Source organism: Seriola aureovittata, chromosome 19, assembly GCF_021018895.1.
Source record: "Seriola aureovittata isolate HTS-2021-v1 ecotype China chromosome 19, ASM2101889v1, whole genome shotgun sequence".
Taxonomy (NCBI): domain Eukaryota; kingdom Metazoa; phylum Chordata; class Actinopteri; order Carangiformes; family Carangidae; genus Seriola; species Seriola aureovittata.
This window is the reverse complement of record NC_079382.1, coordinates 9,011,240-9,031,958: the sequence shown is the minus strand read 5'-3', so window position 1 is coordinate 9,031,958 and position 20,719 is coordinate 9,011,240. Positions and strand designations below refer to the sequence as shown.

At 40.3% G+C, this 20,719-nt stretch overlaps 1 protein-coding gene across 2 annotated transcripts; it reads left to right on the top strand.

Annotated features, from left to right (window-relative positions):
• The first annotated feature begins 1,763 nt into the window (after window positions 1-1,763).
• Window positions 1,764-20,077, top strand: arhgap18 (Rho GTPase activating protein 18). 2 transcript variants are annotated; one of them, XM_056404961.1, is made up of 18 exons: window positions 1,764-2,101; window positions 8,875-9,121; window positions 10,308-10,446; window positions 10,986-11,068; window positions 11,290-11,442; window positions 12,349-12,412; window positions 13,071-13,189; window positions 14,077-14,148; window positions 14,329-14,422; window positions 14,755-14,846; window positions 15,041-15,118; window positions 15,292-15,451; window positions 15,627-15,709; window positions 15,823-16,029; window positions 16,244-16,378; window positions 17,661-17,779; window positions 17,927-17,982; window positions 18,200-20,077. In XM_056404961.1, exons 1-18 carry the CDS (start codon window positions 1,977-1,979, stop codon window positions 18,289-18,291), a joined length of 2,118 nt encoding a protein of 705 aa, XP_056260936.1. In that variant the 5' UTR covers window positions 1,764-1,976; the 3' UTR covers window positions 18,292-20,077. The 2 variants fall into 2 exon arrangements, with proteins under 2 accessions (XP_056260936.1, XP_056260935.1); XM_056404960.1 differs by having other exon boundaries at window positions 1,765-2,101; window positions 17,658-17,779.
• The last annotated feature ends 642 nt before the right edge of the window (window positions 20,078-20,719 follow it).

The window sequence follows — 20,719 nt, the reverse complement described above, 5'->3', positions numbered from 1 at the left end:
CACTACTATGGTGCCAAACTCCCTCACAGAATATGAAACGAACCTGTGGCTATAACATAAAAAAGTCAAGTCAACTAAATATTCAAATATGAAAATTTAGAAAATATTTCCAATTAGAATGACTTGCTTTAAGATATTTTCTGTTAAATGTGTCAGGGCTCTATTTATTTACAGTTTTCTATCATTGTACGACTTCTGCTGCAAAGCACACAGTTTTGCGCAGTGTTAGGTTGTTCAGAAGGAGGAGGCCATGATAGGGATAGAGCAAAGCCGAATGAGGCAAGGAAGTGAGATAGAAAAAGAATGGAGGGCGAATAGAGGCCAAGGGTAGTGGGAAGGAGGAGAAGGGGGAAGGTGGGATGAAAGGATCCGAAACTGGGGAGGGGCAGATGGAGGAGCAGAAAAATCTGATTGACCTCTCAGGTTAATCCACTCATCACAGTGTGTGAGTGTTTTACCATCATCTGCCAGCACATGGCCAGAGGGTCATTCTCTGTGAAAGACAGACTGACTGGACACAGGGACATACGGATACAATGGTCTCCAGATTCGTGTACTACCTTCATCTTAGGTAAGGGAAGTGCGAATGAGAGAAATCTGTGTGCTTGAGTGCTGGTCTGTGCATAATGCTTTTCAGCTGTATTTGGTTTTACATGTGGTTTTGACTCCTTGACCCATTTATGTTGACGTGTGTGTGGTCAGATTTGTGAGATTACAGAAAAATGGCATTTGATTCTCAATCAGGTTCCATTGTCTCTGTTTGAACAGGAATTAATGAATTCATGACTGTGACACTCCCTGCTGTGAGTTTGTTATAAACATTTTGATGATTAAGCACATTTTACCGCCAATGCATTTTTACTTACTGAATATAATGTAATCATTTCAATGCAGTGTGTATATATATATCGCAGTATAATGCCTCGGCTTAGGACTGCTATTTACCTATAAAGAAATATTACTGTATTTGTGAAGATTAAAATGGTTATCATGGAACTGTAAATCCAATATAAACTACATTAACTGAGGAGAAGAAATAATATGGAAAGTATTCAACAGAGTCGAAGAAACATAAGGAGTAAGGCTCTTAATGACTAACAGTGAAGAGTGTGGCAACTATTTTTCCACCCAGTTTTGGGAGTAAAATTTATAATAACTTTTTTTTAAATCAAGTATTATTATTGTCATATTTAATATTTGATTGCAAAGGACTGCGTAGCCTCATGCTGAAGTCTATGGAATTTTTTTCCTGTAGTTTGGTCTGCAGCCATTGATCATTTGGACTGACTTGGACAGTCAAGGACTAATCCATTGTTTGGCCTTAAAAACCTTGGTGCTTGTTTTGGCTGTATATTGAGGGAGATAGCTGACAATCTGGGAGTGTATATTTAAACAGGGCTAGGATGTGAACTCCCTCAAACATCTTCCTCTTTAACTTCATAGCCACTGCTTCACTTCAAATCCTGTACGCCGGAGCCCAAAGCCACAACAACAACTGGAGTACAGACTGCTGTGCGAGTAGCACCTCAAGCCCAAGTTCATAAAGAACTTAATTATGTTAAAATATACCGGAAGTGATGTCCTGATGTTATGGAAACAGCTTCCCAGATGTATCAGTAAACATCTAAAAATCCAGTTAGCACACTTCACCACAGTTGGAGCAGTAGGGGGCGCCATCAACTTTGAAAGTTTGGACCTGCGCTTCCAGCCAATCCCCGCGCTGCCTTGTATCCGTGATCCCGCCCCCTGTCCCGCCTCTCAGACACACTGACACAAGTTGTGGAGAAAGGAGAGAACAACAGGGAGACAGAGTGAGAGAAGGAGGAGAGTCTGATGTCAGAATGAGTCAACAACACAAGAGTCCAGCGACGGGAAGCATGGACAGATAGAGACACACACAGATCTACAGGTGGACCGGGCGGTGTTTGGATGTCAGCTGTGTGTGAAGAAGAGCGAAGAAGAAAAGGAGGAGAAACATGAGTCGGCAGCAGCAGCAGATCCAGGGAGTGGTTTTAACGGGTTACCACAGCAACGCGGAACTGTTGCCGAAAACTGAAGTGTGTGCTCCGTCAGCCCAGGACCACGAGCCCGCCGTGCCCAGGTGGGACAAATGAGAGTGTGCAGGTGTAATGCCATGCTAATACACCAGTTTGAAATGAGGCCAGTAGCGGCTAAAGGTGACTGTGTGTGTGTGTGTGTGTGTGTGTGTGTGTGTGTGTCAGTGAGTGAGAGAGAGAGAGAGAGAGAGAGCAAGTGGTCAAAGGTCTCAGTGATTGCTATTTACCTCATTTTGAACGGAAGAGCAGTGGAGCAATTGTGTTGACTGTGCAGAAGTGTTAAATAAAACCCACCACACTAACCCAGCACTAACCTGGTAAGTTGCCCCATATTTTTTTTTTTTTATCTCCAGCTCCGCCTCTGGCCCTGGGTTATGTTTTTCCTTCAGCACATTCCTAATCAACAGATCAGCAGCTTCACCTTGACTTTGTTATACCCAGAGTCTGACTGAGAGTTCTTAGATACCACTGTGGCTCTAAAGATAATACTTCCCCAACACTGTGTAATATAAATTTGCTTTACTAAACAGCCAGATAGTGTCTTGTTTTTGGACTCTGGTTTATGTAGAGCTGAAGTTATTAGTTGATTAATAAACTACCTGATGAACTAAAAGTTAATGGGCAAAAACCAAAACCTGATGGTTGAACTGTTTTGTAAGCAAAAATGCCAAAACTTGATGGTGGTTCCAGACTCAAATGTGAGGATTTGCTTCTGTCAAATTGCAAACTGAACATCTTTGGGTTTTTCACTTTTATTCAGGCAAAACAATCAATTTGAAGACATCACCTTGGGCTGTGGGAAATTGTTAAAGGTTGTTTAAAGGCTTTTTATTAATCAAATGATCATCAGTTGAGGAAAATATTCAAAAGAATAATCAATATTCAAAATAACTGTATGTATATCTGTGGGACCACAAAAGGAGTCTGATTCACGCTGATGTCATGTGACTATGTCGCAATAATGAAAAATGTCCATCACAAGGTCTCAGAGCTAAGTGTGACGTCATCATGTCTTGTTTTGTCTGAGCAACCGTCCAAAACCCAAAGATCAGTTCATAAAGATGTAAAAACAGAAGCTAAAATCAGCAAATCTTTCCCACTTTTGCTTGATAAATGATTAGCAGAAGTTTCGATGATTAAATTTCTGTTGATTGATCATTTAAGCAGTTTATTTTCTAAGTAGTAAAATATACAGATTGATACAAATGAAAAACAAGCATGAAGTCTCTTAGGGATGAAGACTGTTCTTCCAACAGTAATTCCCTCATTTGATGCGTTCATGTTTATGGAGATGGAGAGCGCTGTCTTACCCACCATCCAGGCTTGTTATTGCTGCTTTTGTTTATATCTTCTTGATTGTCTTCATAATAAGCACCTACTCAGCTTCTTACAGTGAGGAAAAGACTCCTCTTGAGTGCGGAGCTATAAATCAAGGCGCCACAGAGGAAACACTGAATAGGAACTAAGCTCATATTGAAACAACTGTACAGTGACACTCTTATTTATAACAGAGAGGACTTGTTTATTCATCCAGGATGAGCTGTGTGTGTATGTGTGTGTGTGTGTGTGTGTGTGTGTGTGTGTGTGTGTGTGTGTGTGTGTGTGTGTTCAGTGCATGTTTAGGTCAGCAAACAACAGCTGTCAACAACCGTGGTGTGATAAAAGTAAACAACTCAGTCCAGCTGGTTTTCAGTTGGACACACCTGCCCCTGTGTGTGTGTGTGTGTGTATATATACAGTATATGTATATGTGTGTGTGTTCCAGATGGCTTCTCCCACTAGCTTGAAAAAAAAACAGCATCACATTACAGCCTGCCTTTGTCTCACCTCCCACAGTGTATGTGCATCCTGTCTAGGTCGACTTGAAGGCTTAGTTTTGCGGTCATTGTTTCCCCTAGTCAGGAAATGGGAGACAGAGTGCCACAGACAGACAGACAGACAGAAAGCTGCTGGCCTTTAACCAGAAAGGGACATCCGACCTAAGGAGCCTTAGGTTACGTGTCTGCTGGGAGTCTTGTTCATAGTTGTGTTTCTGTTTTTCCTTTTTTGGTAATTCAGATGAAAATAGGTTTAGCTGCTCTGAGAGGTTAATTTTTTAGCTAAAGAGCATTGTGTTTCTGTTGTGTTCTCCACTGTCGAGTAGGAGAAAGTATTACCCAAAGTATTTATGTTAAAAGTGGCTAGTGGACACACATGGTTCAAATAAATTCACTGTGTGATGCAGCAGACCGCCTGCAGAAATACAACACTGCACAGGAAATGACGTCTGCAGAAAGGAAGACAAGCTGTGAAGGGGTTACAGGACACTGCATGAGTCTTCGCAGCTGTGCTCTGTAGCACACCGTCAGATTTAATGTGGTGTCCGTCAGGAATAGAAGAATACACAAACGCGCATAAACAGGACATCATCTAGAGAAACAGACGGCAAGAGAGACAGACCGGCCAACAACAAAAAAAGGTGGATAGTGACAGACGGAGAGATGGAAAGAAAGATTGACAGAGACAAACTGACAAGTGAGTCAGACCTCTAGCATGAAAGGGCCAGCATATCATTTCAGTGTAGATTCCTCACAACTAAAAGAAGATGATTTATTCAGCCAGTGGGTCTTTTGCTGAGATCAGTAACTGTGTGTGTGTGGGGGAGACAGAGGCAGCGTCTGTCTTCAGAGGGCAGCTGGCACCTGTTGATGTGAATGGGAGTACCACACACACAAGCACACACACACTTCTTATCCTCTCCCCCCTTGTTAATTCCTCAGCTGTCCATTGTTCATTATGTATTTGTGTCAAACCATAGAAATAAATAATCGTTTTCCTCACATCCATTTCCAGTGCTGGAAAAAACTGCTCAGATCCTTTTAAAGGAACAGTTCAACATTTCGGTAAAAATACACTTATTTGCTTTCTTGGTGAGAGTTAGATGAGAGAAGATTGATACAACTCATGTCTCTTTGTAAGATGAGGTAGAAATGTTCAAAATTTGACACAGTACGGTACTTTCACCACTGTCTGTGTCTCAATAATTTAAATCAGTTGTCTCTTTTTAATATAAATCTACAGTATCATATCTATTCTTTGTGCTGTGTGGAGCTGGGAGCTCCTTGTCTCTGCAGTGATACTCAAGCTCAGGCCCTGTCAGCTAAAATAGTCAGCTGAGATCACTTCCTCACATCTTGACTCATGTTCAACTCATCGGTGCAGAATTTGGTCTTTGCTGGCCGATACTGTTTCCTTCCTTCTAGTCCTTTTTGCACCTCACAGTGTAGAGTTTACTTTTACTCACTGGACTTTTTCCACACGCACATATACACACACACACACACTCTATCCCACACACTTCATCTTTGTCGGCAGCTCTAACAAGCTGATAAAAGGTGTGTGGGGAAAGGTACAACGAGTAGAACAATCGCACACACAGCTGCATCAGTGTTTTACTTTAAAGGTCATTTGTTCATGTATGTATGAAAGTGTGCCAGAGAGAGGCAGTGTTTGTTTTACTCACAAGGGCAGCCCACCCGACCTTTTATGCGTGTGTGAAATGGAGCAAAGTCATGTGTGCTGTTAACTATTGTGTGTAAAACCTTGTTAGTATTATTGTGGTGTGTGTGCGTGTGTGTTGTGGATTTGACATTGTATGAACTGGGATGGCCCTGCTCACAAAAACACACACACACACACACGCACAAAAAGAATATCTGCACTGTGACCTCAGTTCACTCAGAGGAATCACGCCTCCACTCTTGCTTTTCACATATTTTCACAGATTGGTAAATCACCCAGAGCGCTCAACAACAACTGATATACTGTGAACACTTCAAAGCTTAATTTTTAACTGGCTTGTAAATATATTTTCTTTAACCGCAGGACTGTAGGTAAATGGAAAACAGCCAATCAGATAAATCAGAACAGGTGCCTGTTGCATCAGCGCCAAATATCCAGTCAGTAGCAACAGCTATTTCTTGTTGGCTTTGGATGTTTGTTGTGCATTTGACATATTTGGACCAACACCTAAAACACCTGCAGATAGTTGATGAATGATGGCACTAGATGAATTGTTAAGGGGTCACTTGGGTTTTTTACAATTCATCCTATGGAGGACTAACAAACTTATGTGTGTCAATATGTTTGTGTGTGTTCAGTCAGACCGTTTATACTGTGGCTCTGGTTTAAACACATCTTGTCAAGTATGACAGGAAATGAAAATATTCCAGTCGGTGGGCTGTTCAAGGCAACAAGCATGTGTCAGGAGAGTGACCTGCTAAGTTTCATCAAAACAAAGAGGGTCAAGAGAGGAGTCAGACAGCATGTTTCTGCATGTGTTATCACCCACTGAGCTTTGATGAGTCCTACTGTCAGAGAGGAGGGGGGAAGAGAGGATGTGGGAACATTAGGAAAAAAGTGATGTGGGAAAACAGCCAATACAATAGGGGAGGGAATTCAAGAGCACCAAACAGAAAGGAAAAGGAGGGGTAGGCGAGGAAGAGGAGGAGGAGAGAGGAGTTGGAAAGGAAGGAGATTTGCAGAAGGAGGGAGAGGAGGAGGTCTGTTGTTAGTGAAATACCTGATGTTCTTTGTTGAAACCAGATCAAAGTGTGTGAGTCTATATTTACCAGTGGTTTTTTTTTTTTAACGCTTTATTAGTAATATACACTGTGTGTGTGTGGCAGGAAGTCTGCTGTGGTATGTGGCTTTGCCGCAGCATGAACCCTCAGGGTAATACACTGCTGATAATTCCAAATAAATTAATACAGCACATCAGCTCCTTGCTGTTCACCTACAAGCTAATTTAATTCCTTTTCCTTCGTTTCATGCAGTTAGATGTGTGTAGTGACTAAATATTGGAAACATCATTATTTTGTGCCTGAATTTCACTTTAAGCATTACTTTTGAGCCAGTCTTTATTTTTTATTCATTGTTCCCTTTAAACGTCACTCTGCATCAGCATGTGTAGTGTTTTTAAATGCTGTGTCAAATATGTGACTCTTCGAGGTGTAATAAAAACTGGCCCAGTTGTGTCTGACATATTACTTCATTATAGTATCGTGATCTGGAACATGTTGGTGTTTTTCATGTTTTGGCTTATTAACTTAATGTCACGCATACTTAACAATATTTGCTACAGTATCACTGACAATTATATAATTTTATCATAGTGTCCCCTCCTTACTGGTAGAAGTTCATTTCAGTTCAGTAAAATCATCGTGCAGAGGCTTTAATCTTTGCCATCACATTAAACACTGACGCATCCACTTTCAGTGTCGAATCTGTGTCTAGGCTCAACTTTTTGACAACTGCACTGACAAATATACAACTGTATATTTTTTATGACGGTGTGTTTGGAAAGTGAGATTACTGATGATTCGCAAGTAGATGAATGTAGATGAACAACACTGATGACAGCCAACTTTCAGCTTGGCATGGGACACAGAGATCACAGTTGTACCAGAACTGTAGCCGATCAGTCCATAACAGCTACAGCTTGAAGTTGGAAAGAGAGAGTGACAGATCAGAAGGAAGAGAGCAGAGATGAAGAAAGTGCTGTGTAACTTCCTGTCACAACAAAACCACAGAAATAAGACACAATATCAAACACACATTAGCTGTATTACCATCCACCTCTTTTATGCGCATTTTCAATTTGCACATAAATTGAAATGTGGTTGGAAATGTCAGAATTTCAAAAAAAGATAACCAGGTTTGCAGAAATCATCTGTCCACAGCTGCAGCTGCATTTTCTGGACTCAATGAATTCAGAGTGAAAGGCTGTGTCATAGGCATTCACAGTAATTATAATAAAATTATGCTAACTATTCTTGATTTAAATGTTTTTTTTTTGTTTGTTTTTTTTTAAAGTGTTGTTATTTTTCCATTCCTGTTTTTTTTCACCCGCAACCTACCTGTAATTCATATACCAATAATATGTTTACCCAGCCTTACATAGCCTCAAAAACATTGTGACCATGTGTTTGTGAGTGTGTGTTTCTTGTCCATGACTTCACATTACATCATTAAGTTGTGTACTGATTATCATGTGGGTCGCTGCTTCGCATCCTCAAGTGTCTGTGTGTGTGTGATAGACAGCATATGACAACACACAATGACAGTCATTATAGTTAGACAACCTATGAGGTCATCGTCATCATAATGAGCATTGAGGGTTCACTCTGTCTTAGCTAGGCCAGGCTAAACCACTCTAGTCTGAGCTGCCTGTGTTAAATTAGCACAGTGAAGTCCAAGCTGTGTGAGAGCTGCTAATCTTAGTCCCTGCTGGTGTTGTCCTCATTATTTGACTGGCTGGGAATTCAACATGCCGCTGGCTCGTCTTTACTTAGCCTCTTTGACCGACTTCTGTCTGTGTGACTCACTGACCGCTCTGTGTCATAAACTATCTGGAGCCTGCCATTAAAGGCAAACTAACATCCACTGCAGGCACAAAGCTGACGTATGGATCTAAATGAAAGCAAATACGTAGGTTGCTTTTTGAAACGTACATACACCTTTTTATAGAGGACACTGAACACAGTCAGTTCCCAGACAATTCGACATTTATAATCTAGGAATATTTTTATGATACAGTAGTTGCTGTTATGAGATATGTCATAATGTAAACAGGGTACAAAGTGCAAAGCCTCAGGCGAAACTGTTAAGCCTCAGAGCGAGTTTCACGCTATGACTTATGGGAATCAGATCATTATAATTTTTTGATCCAAATCAGAAACTTTGCCTGGCCAAGTTCTGACATGCGTTAGCAAGGATCATAAGCAGACGTGTCCCTCTAACTGTCTGACTTACCTGTCTGTGCATGTCTCTGTTGCAGCCGCCGAACAGGCCACTACAACGTTCAGCAGAACCAGAACACACAACATGAAGATAGATACGGGCCTGCCGCTCCCGCCAGTATCACCAAAACCAGCAGCACCGACCCGTCGTCACTCCCCAATCCAAGCTCTGCCGCTTGCCCCAGGTCTCAGCTCTCCTCCAGCCCAAAGCCTGACTCCAGCCCCGGGCACAGTCCCAACTCCAGGTCCAGACCTCGACCCGCATGTCAGCGCTGTAACTCTCAGGTAGGAGGTGTGACTCTGTGCTGTCGTTAGCTGTTGCTGCACTGTTTTCCTTTCCTTACTCTCTCAAAGTTCATAAGATTTGTTGGTTCCAATTTTTTTTTTTTTGTCTTTTTTATAATGGTATTGTTGTATTTTTTTTTTTTTTTGGTCTCCCATTCTACTTCTGTTTATTCCAACAAGCTGCTTTCGTGTATATTCTAAAATGATAGATTCTTATATTTCTTTCTTGTATTAAGAGCATCCTTGCATGTGTGGCGACCTTAAAGTGAAACGAACTCATCATCAGGACAGTTTTTTCCCTTTCATTTGTTTCCTACTTTCACACTACAGCTGTGGGCTGCCATTCAAAAACTGGACACTTATGGAGTCCAGGTAGATGTCAGCACTTGTCCAGTTAAATATTTGCACTGAAGCTAGTTTGCTCAGCGGAGGCAGCACATTGTTTAATCTCAATGTTTTAGTTTTGGTCAAGAAATGAAATGGACAGGTCCGACTTTATGACGCAAGGCAATGTGTTTCTTAGTGCTAATAATACTGATGTCTGCGGACTCTCTGAATGAAGACTTACCTACCGTTCATATTTTTAAGGTGTATATTTTCAGGTATCACTATAAAACTATTTAATGGTAGACCTTCTCTAATAATTCACAGGCAACAACTTTTCTGCTGTTGCGCTCTCTCTGGATAAGAATGTCTGCTATAAATGTAATAATAAATAAATACATCATATCTGTTAAAGTTTTACAGGGAGTTTGGTATGCAGGCTTACAACTGTTGCCCCTCATTGCCCATGTTTTCAGTAATCTCTAGTTAGTTAATGTGCATGGAAACTCAGTAATAACCCAACAAGTTAATTTAAGTGCCGTTTTTGGAAAAGTTAAGTGAGCTGGGGAAAAAATGCTCCAAGGTCTGTTTATATTTTAGGTCTCTTACATAAAATATATGTGTGCATTTGGTGAGTGTGTGTGTGCTATCTGAGAGGTACGGACACTTTTGAGACTTGTTAAGACTTGCTGTGACTCTGGCTCTCGCTGTTGATATTTGTCATCTCTTTGCATCATATCTGAGAGAATTTATTTTTAATAAATCGACAAAAAAAAATCATTGTTTAGGGCAGAAACAAGATATGGAACAGGAATGTGAACTTGAAATTGTAAATGATGAAATGTGGCTGCACGTCTTGCAGGACTCTCTGGATGAGCTGGAGATGGACGACTATTGGAAGGAGGTGGAGAATATCACTCGCTCCGGAGGAGGAGCAGGGAGGGGAGAAGGTGGAGGAGAAGGGGAAGTTCAAGAGGAGGAGCAGCAGAAGATTCCTGAGGGTGAGATAACACCGTGTCCATGGACAGACCTGATTTAGAGTAAGGATAATGTAGGGGCAGAGTTGGATCATACACGAGTCTGGGCATGTGTTGTCATTTTGCATCTCTGTGGTTGTTTTGTGTCTCTTTGTGGACATGTCACGTCTGTTCATAACCTCTTTGTTGACCTGTAAATGCGACATGTTGGCTCTTTATAAAAAGGAAAAAAACACTGCCAGCTCAGGGTTGTACAGACTGGCTCCGTGTCCTTGGCACATGACGGATGCAATTCTTGAGTGTTTTTCAGTGAGTCTGTTTATGAAGACTATTGTTCTCTGGAGCAAACACACTCTTCCTGTATATAATGTGTTGTACGGTTCTGTGTGTACTCCTTTCCCATTTCCTGCACCTGTAGAATCAAATAAAGGCTTTTTTATATACTGATCTTCACCCTTCACTCATTGTGAGTCACAAATTAATGCTCGTGATAGATCATGTCAGGAACCAAACTGAAAAATATCCCTCTCTTTTCCTATTTGATTTCCTTTCTTCTCTTTCAGAAGGAGAGCAGGAGGAGGCGTGGCTTACAGAGGCGGGACTAGCACGACTGTTTGATGATTCATTGGCAGCTGACCAGGATCAGGTGTCGATCATCTTTCCCTTATTTGATTAGTGACACCTGGGTCCAGGTTGAGTCATGGTTTATCGGTTTCATATTTGCAGTTCACAGCTTTGAACATAGAGCATAGACTTAGCCATGGTTTGAAACCTCTAAAACGAAAAGCCTGGAAAAGAAATAGATATAGATGATATAGAAATAGATGGATGTTGTCTAACTGACTCATGTCTGATTCTGATTGACAGGAAGAAGACAGCGCGGTGTTCCTGTCCACACTGACCAGAACTCAGGCAGCAGCTGTAGAACGTCGTGTGACCACACTACAGCAGACGTTGCTACGGCGACGCAACCGACAACACGTTCCTGACGTTAGGGATATATTCAGACCTTCTGAAAAGGTTAAAAGACAAAAACTAATTTAATTGTATCAAGATGAAAGAATATAAGTCGGAGCTATTTGAAAAGAGTATAAAAGCCAAAGACATTACATTTCCATGTGTTCAGCTGTTTCATTTACTGTAAACTCTGACACGGACACGTTTTATCAGACTGTTTTATCTGTGTATCTCACAATTTAAGACCTCTTTTTTGGGAAGTGCACAAGTATGAAAATGATAAGTTATGTGTTTATAGAAACTTGTAGCAGCTAGTCAGGCTGTTTCAGCAGGAAAGTGAATAAGTGTTTTTCCCAAAATATCAAACTATTCCTTTAAAGCTTTTAATTATTATTTTCCTGTCAGAATTGTGCTAATTAAGGTCACAGAAGTAAGATGCTGCATTGATACTGTTTTTCTTCCCTGATTCCTCTTTAATACGATGAATTCGTTCAACCACAAATCACAAAACCAACGTTTCCTTTTTCTTAGGAAAGGAAGAGGTCACTGCTTTGCTAACTTTGTTGTCTCCAGTCTGGCAGCAATCAGCTGCCAATTAGCAAGCAGTCTGTTTTAAGCACCAAACCTCATTTTATTTCTGGAAAATCAAGTCCCTTCACTACATTTTATTGGATTGACTAAATTTATATTCAGTAAATGGAAAATATATGACTTAAGTTTTACTATTTGAGTAGAATGAAGTGTACTACTGGTACATCAGTCAGCAGAATAAGCTGTCGTCAACTAATACTCTCACATTTTCTTTCACCTAGATGCAGTTTGTCCACTAATTAACAGACAGGATAATATGTAACGTGAAAGAAATGTACTGGGGAGGGGCGTACTGTTTGAATGTGTGTGAGTGAATTGTTGAACATTACACTGTGTGCTGTACACTCATGTGTCTCTGTGTTGTGCTGTGTGATGCAGGATGAGCAGCCTAGTAAATTCAAAGGGGGAAGTGAGAATGGACAAAAAGATGTCACTTCAGCTGGTATGTGCAACATACTCCTACAGACACACACACACACACACACACACACACACACACACACACACACACACTCTTATGCAGTGTGAGTCAGAATGGTGAGCAACTAACTGTGGCCCAAATAAACCTCTGCATAGCAACTCATTTTTAGGAAAGATTAGGACACAGTGCAATGTGATAGAACTATAATTCAAATTCACTTTTCCAAGCTTTTTGTTTTAGAGGTTTCAAACCATGGCAAAGTCTATGCTTATTCAAAACACAACAGCACATTATTTTCAGCTTGCAGATGTTTAGAAGAAGTGCTGGTTTTTAGCTACTATAAAATGGAATAAAAAGACTCAGTGGAAACATATGATACAACAATCGATGAGGCTTTTATTTCAGATCTACACAACATTAGAATGATCTTGTCTATATTGTACATCATTGTCAAATCGGAGCAAATGTCAGGTCAAGCCTAAACATTCTCCAGTAGTGTATTAAAAGGTAGAGAAAGGCAGCAGGCCTCTGTTTCTTCCTCTCTCTGCCATCGGGGGCTAAAACACTGGGTTTAAATAAATGTAAACACACTTCAGTCTCTGTCTCATGTAGTTTAAGTACGCTACTTGTGTGGTCCTGTGTTTTATTTTCATTTTTTTCTGTGTGTGTGTCTCGACAGAAACAGAGACAGAACTGAACGTTGAAGTGGCGTTTTCAGAGCAGGCGCTCTCTTACAGGGACAACCATCAAAGATTAAAGGTCACCACCGGCCCTAGTTCTCCTGACGACAAACTACCAGTGAGCCACATACCTGTGTACATACACACACACACACACACACGCACACACACACACACACACACAACACACACACACACACACACACACACAAAGACTACATGCACATTCACTTCCTCAACAGTGTCGTTCTTTACTGATACACTGAACATGTCTGTACTTGAGGGAAGAGCGAGTGAATAAACAGGATGCACTGATTTCATACATTGTTAACTGTAAACGTACTGTATGCAAAGCCACTTTGAATTGCTCTCTTGTTGTAAGCATTCTTCAGTGTGGGATGATATTAGAGCTGGTATTAACAACGTATTAATTGTTGTGTGTCAATGATTAGCTGAGATAGACAACAGAAATCTAAGAACCTCACTCCATGGGAATGACTTTTTACTGCGTGAGTGACAAAATGTTTGTCTCAGTTGCACTTGGTTGAACATAATCAGATTAATTATGTAAATAGTTGAATATTCGCTGGCATCAAGAAGTATTAACTTGTCTTAATATGTTGTTTTGGCCTTGTGATGTAATAAAAACAGAATGTACAGCTCAGGTTGAAATGTAAAATCCAACAACACACATTAGAATATAGTATGCATAGTTACCTAGTTATAGTAAAACAGTCTTGTTAGACTTTAATGGAGTATCCAGTGTGACCTACAGGTTGTGGGTAGTTTGGTCTGTACTGACATCTTGTGGTTGAAGCTGGTTTAACAGATTATTTCCACTGTTCCGTGTGTTCAGAAAAAGGTCACTTCTCATTCAATTCTATCAAATCAGTATTACGGCGTCCACGTTCAGCATTCAGTGTAAAAGTAATACAAGTCAAATATTAATTTGGCACAGTGTTTCCTTTTCGAGTTTTTCCTGATCTCTTCGGTTTCCTTCTCTAGAACTTTAAGCTGCTCCGAGACAAAACAGGTCAGACCAGGATAGGAGATCTGTCTCCTCTGGATATGAAAAAGGTAAGTGAAGTTATTATGCGAGGACATAATATTATTATCTGTGGATGCTTGTGTGTACATGTCTGTTTATTTAATGATAAGCCTTTGCAAGGCAAACTTTCCCGTAGGAAGAAATTGAGTTAGTTGATGCAGTTGCTATAATATCCCTGTCTCTGTCTCTGTTTGTTTTTAATGTTCTAGGTGCGTAGACTGGCGCTTGTGGAGATGACTGCTCTGTTTGACACTGCTGGGATAGACCTGAAGGCGCACAAAGCTGTCAAAGTGAAGGCTAAGGGTAAACACACCCACACACACACACACACACAGAAATATGCTGTGGGAAGGCTCTGAAGGCTAAACAAAACTCTGAGTAAACAGGCTTTCTCATTACACACAGAAAAAATACAAACTCAGACATGTACAGTGACACAAACACTAGAAACAAACGTGAACAACAACAAAATAAGAGCCTTTACACACACACAAGCAGGTATATGTGCAAACACTGACACACACACAAACTCATTAAAAAACTGCTAAAAATTAGTATAAAGAACAATTTTTTTCCAGGTTATGATGCATGTATAGTTAATGTTAGTTTTTCAATATTTGCGCTTGTGTGTGCAGAGAGTGGTCTGTTCGGTGTCCCCCTTGCCACTTTATTGGATCAGGACCAGAGGCGGGCTCCTGGGACCAAAGTGCCATTCATACTGCAGCGGGTGAGCACGTCAGCAGATCACACTGTCAAGTATGAGCCATTGACAGTCCACCAGCGAATATTGATAGTAATGAATCAAACAGCAGAAATATATACGAATGTATAATGTTATCTTACTGTACTGTGATCATTGTTAGTGTTTACACTTTCCTCTTGTGGTGTTTAACCTAAACACAATCTCGCTCTTATCTTTAGTTTATCAGTCATATTGAGGAGGAAGGATTAGACACAGAGGGACTGCTACGGATCCCTGGAGCGGCCACTAGAGTCAAGGTTGGTTAAAGTATTTGACTTTCACCAGCACAGACACACTGTAAAATGTTTCAGATTGTTAGGTCTATTTAAAAAATAAAAAAAATAAAAAAAAATAAGGTGATGTCTAAGTTATTCTTCCACCAGTTTTGGCATTAGTGACCTGACTCGTTCCTTCTCTGTCCCGTATCCAGTCACTGTGCCAGGAGCTCGAGACCTCCTTCTATGACGGGATGTTTCCATGGCAACAGTTGAAGCAGCACGATGCTGCTAGCCTTCTGAAGCTGTTCATCAGGGAGTTACCCCATCCGCTACTGACTGTGGAGTACCTCAGCGCATTTATTGCTGTCAACAGTATGTACACCATCTGCTCATGAAGTATTCAGCTTAATTGCAAGAACTTTTACGGCCACATCATGAGTCAATGAAGTGAAAAAAACGTGCATTAAGCATTTCTGTGTGTGTGTGTGTGTGTGTGTGTGTGTGTGTGTGTGTGTGTGTGTGTGTGTGTGTGTGTGTGTGTTAACAGAGCTCCCCACAAAGAAGCAACAGCTGCAGGCTTTGAACCTGCTTGTCCTTTTGTTGCCCGAGCACAATCGGGATACTTTGAAGGTAGATACATATTCACTTTCAAAACATGCTTCATTTTCAATTCAGTAAATCATCTAATCATGAGAAGCTCTTGACTATTTCTGTGTAAATTTCATTTCTGTCTTCCTCCCCAGGCATTAGTGGAGTTCTTCCAGCGTGTGATTGACCGTCAGGCCAAGAATAAAATGACGCTCAACAATGTCTCTGTTGTCATAGCACCCAACATCTTCATGTTCAAAGGCATCCGCTCCAAGGTTACAGAACAACAGGAGTTCTCCATGGCAACCAGCACAGCCAACATCGTCCGCCTGCTGATTAGTTACCAGAATCTTCTATGGACAGTAAGGATCTCGCTCGATATATTCTAAACACCACTATAAACAAACTGTAAATCCTTGTTAGTGTCATTTGTATGATTGAAATCAATGGAGAACAATGTTTCTTGGTGCTTCCTGGCGAGGCGTACTTACTCACACAAACATCAAGATTCATTTTTCCATGCATGTTGTACTAAGGGTATCAAACCTCACTTGTATGTGTGCATCTTGTCTCCAGATCCCCAAGTTCATTGTGACCCAGGTAAGACATCAAAACATGGAAAGTCAGCGGAAACAGAATAAAGAGAGAGCTGTAAGAAAGCTACTGAAGAAGATAACCACTGACAAACCATCTGATAAAGCTGTCCCTGAGGTAGGGGTTTTCATTTCGTAGTCAGTGACCTAGTTAATAATCCTACTAAGAAATATGCTAACGAGAGAGTGTAATTCTACATTTATTTAACAGTAGATTTTGAATTATTAAACAACCTAACACCTAATACACATTTTGCTTCCATGGCTGTGTAAACCAAGTGTATTGTTGTATAAATGTATTGACTTACATATAAAAACAGACATATAAAACAGACACTCATATCCAATTTTTTTCATAGTAGAGTACTGAGCCTCAACTCCAGTATAACAGCTAAACAACCGGCAAGGGTGAAAAGAGTCAGCGCCGCAGCAAAGGTTTCCATGCTTCCTTTGAATAATGAGCATGCAAAGCAACACTAGTTAAAAACCTAATAGCTGAATAGAAATAATAAGTCAAAATAAAAAACCTAGATGACAATTTGATACCAATATATCTAAATATAGAGTGCGACTCCGAGCAGCTCGTGTTTAACGTCAGTTGAGTAATAGTGACATCTAGCGGTGCTTTATGAGAATGTTGTTCCTATGTGAGCATATTTTCATGCCTTCAGGTTGTCTGTCCATCACATTCTCCCGAACGTGACATCTGAGTAAAACCTTCAAGGAATTTCTCACTTCACATGAAATGATTTGATTTTGACAGTCGAACGTAAAGGTCACTGTGACCACACAAAACATAATTGTGGAATACAATCATGAGGCAGTAATTGTAGTTTAGTCTAGAGCCAAATACAGGACAGTGGATCCTTTTATATGACGTGAACATCTGATGGCCTCTCAGCTCTATCTCCTCTCAGTTGTCACTTGGCAAGAGTCTGACCTTCCTTCTCAGTGTTAGTCAGGATTTTGCTCTCAGGTAGCAATATGTGGTGCACTCTCACCTGACTCCTGTTAATCAACCTTTTTGGCAAGCAGGCTTCTGTGTTAGAGTGGCTCTGTTCTTCTTGGCAGTATACAGTAGTTGTGAATGAGTAACTTGGAACTGCAGCTGAGCTCTTGAGCTGCATGCTCAGCTAAGTGTTGTGACACCAGACAGTGTTTGGAGTTTACTAAACAAAACAGGCGGTATTTGGGCGCAGTCCACATTCTCGTCCCTGTGTCGGGAGGGTTTGTGTAACGATGAGGACAGTGTTTTGAATTCTGATCTAGTTTTAGTGAAGTGTTTATGGTGAGTGATTGACTATATGTTTCTCTTCTCTCTCTCTCTCTCTATCTCTCTATCTCTCTCTCTCTCTCTCTCTCTCTCCGTGTTTCTGTCTGTCTGTGTTTACAACCAGGAGAGTTCACAGGGGTTTATTCGAGTCCAAGCCCCCCAGTTCAGTAAGATCTCTATGGCAGTTCAGCTCACTGCAGAGTTGCAGGCCGCTGATGTATTAACCCGCTTCCTCAGCCAAGACAGGTAATGCGTGTACATACAGCACTTCGCACACTCTCACACAGGTACACATGCAGTATCGGCCTTGGCTATGTAAGGCTTATCCTCTCCTCATGTCTCCTTAATGCCTTCTTTCTCCTTTGCTCTCCCTCTCTCTCTTTATCCTCCCAGTTCCGTGACAGTAAAGCGAGAAGAGCTGTGTCTCTATGAGATCGGTGGAAACATCAGTAAGTCCAGCTCCTACTAAAAACAAATTAATTACAATGTTTACATTTTCTGTTCTCTGCTAATAACCCAGCTAGTCAGCCAACAGGCCAGAAATGAGGTTATAATAGCCACACATAATTATAGTTATCTATCATAGAAGTAACAACAGTACATCTGGACATCATGTCCATACGTTAAATATTTCTCTCTGTCTGTCTGTCTGTCTCTTCATCTCAGAGGAGAGATGTCTCGATGGGGAAACGTACATGAAAGACCTCTTCCAGCTGAACCCTACAGCGGAGTGGGTCATCAAAGCTGCACAGCGATAGACTTGATGCCGGACTGCTCCCCGGTCTCTCCACAGCGTGTCACTGGGAACACCTGGTTCTCTTTGGTTTTCGGCTGGTTCTGGACGTGCTTGGACCATTCATGTGTAGCACACAGCATTTTTAACCCAGAAACCAAATAAATGCTAATATTCCAATGGCAGTTTAAGAACTTGTGAAAACCCATTTGGTGAAATGTGTGGTAATACATTTTTCTTTTCTAGGTCTTTGCATAACCAGAATTCCCAAACAAGAATAAAGGAAAATTGGTGTTTTATGCAATAACAACAAAAAAAGGATTATACACCTTTTAATTAGTTTTTTCACCCTACCTTATGCTTCTAACTGGAATCTTATGCCTCAGGTACCATGAGCCTGAAGTACAGTCCAGTGGTGTGGTTGAAAGAAAACCTCCAGTATGAGAATATCTTGTCATCTCTATACTCCTGACAGACCACTGTTTAACACTGGTGGAAATACATTATTTCCTCTAGTTTGTCTCAGCACTTGAGTCACAATCTTAATATTATGTGATACTGTAAGTATTTCTTTTGTATACTGTGATTTATTACCACTAATCACTTTGTTGTGCCTGCATTAATAAGCTAAAATGATATAGTCTGCGTCATCAAAATTCTATTAAATCATGAACATCAAATTTCTGTTTGAAAACTTTGGCTTTTGTTCAGCTGTATTTTTTTTATTTTTTATTAAAAGCCCTAAAAATTAAACAAATGGACATAATATACAATGTCACTGTATGGAAGCACTTCACTATAATCAAGAAGGAATGAACATTTGGACTGAATGAGTGTGACTTAGGGGTCCAGAGCTGGACTGCTGTAAGTTATACGTTCGAGGGGCCCATCATGTGGCACACCTCGACAGTGAGCCTAGCATCAGCCAGCACAGACTGGTCAACATGTCTCGCCTTTTGGGTATCTGCGATGATGCCGTTACTGACAGGTGACCAGGACACGCAATGACGACATCGCTGGTTTTATGGTACATTAATGTTGTTGTACATTCTAACTTTAAAAAGTTATGTGTGGATGTTTGAGTGTGTTAATGTGTGCATCCATCTTCAGAAACTGCACAACATCAGTGTACAAATGTGAACAAACACATTTCCACATTTTTATATATAGTATATAGTAGCCTGTGTTCAAGCTCACACGGAACAAATCAGGTGATTTGCCTTCAAAGTTTTGTACCAAAGACATGATAATTTTAAAGATAAGAGTTTTACATGATGATTTTGAAGAAAATAGATGTATCACTGTATAAATGGCCTTATTGAAATGATACACTCTAACATAATGGGTCCAAAAGTATCCAGACACTTAATACTTTTGGCATTTGTTGTTCTGATTTTTGGCTCTGTACCCTTCTCAGTCTGGATATCAGTTGATGTAATACAATACTGGCAGAAAAAAATCTCCATTTTATCTTTTTGGCACATATCTGTGCTTTTCTTGGCTCATACAGTACAAGGCTAATCTGATTCTGTGTGGTTTTGCACAGTCTCAGCAGCCTGTGGAGGATCATATCTCCACCACAAAGTCAAACATCACAAATGTTTTTTTTGTGAAAAGCTGTCGAGTGCTTACAACAAATAATGTGTCACTGTTCTAATTGTTTGAACTCAGTCTGTCACTCCCTGCCTTGCATTATCTTGTTTACTGTGAATGTTTTTTTTTTCTAAATAATGATGTCTTTGTCTTATTACTGTCTCTGAAATGACAAATAAACCCGCCTGTAAATAAACATGCAGTTATTAATTACCACATCTGCTGGTATGATTTCTTTTGTATGCAAAGGACCTGACAGAGTGCACCTTTAGTTAGAGGCTGCTCTGTGATCAACATTCTTACAGTTTGGTGCCTTCTGAGAGAAGATTTGACTCATTTTTGCATGTCATCGTGACAATATCCAGGAGCTGTTGTTATTTAAATGGAGAAACAATATTCTGCAGCTGCTGAGACCATTGTGCAACAGAACAATTTTAAGATTTGAGATATGAAATATGAGATGCATCTTTTATTGTTGACCTGTTGCAGACCTTCCACGGAACCAAAAGGTATTTTTGTAGGATATTAATTTTCAAGAATACTAGTAGCTTACTTACAATATTCTTGTTAGCTTTACAGTAGACAGAAACTCATGTTTTTATTTATCTCCACTTTTTTGCTCTCAAAAGCTGCTACTTTAGTCTCAAACATTTTGACTATTCTGGAAAAAATAACAGTTAAATCTGTAGTTAAAAAAAAGCTTGTAAAAGGAGTAAAAGTTTCTTCCTTACTAGTAATTCCAAATAAAGACCTAATAAATGATTTATCCCCCATTTAAAGCCAACTGGTTACAACTTTATAAATCCGTCCTTGAATATAGTAACAGTAATCTCACAATCAAAGTTTCAGGATTCAATCCT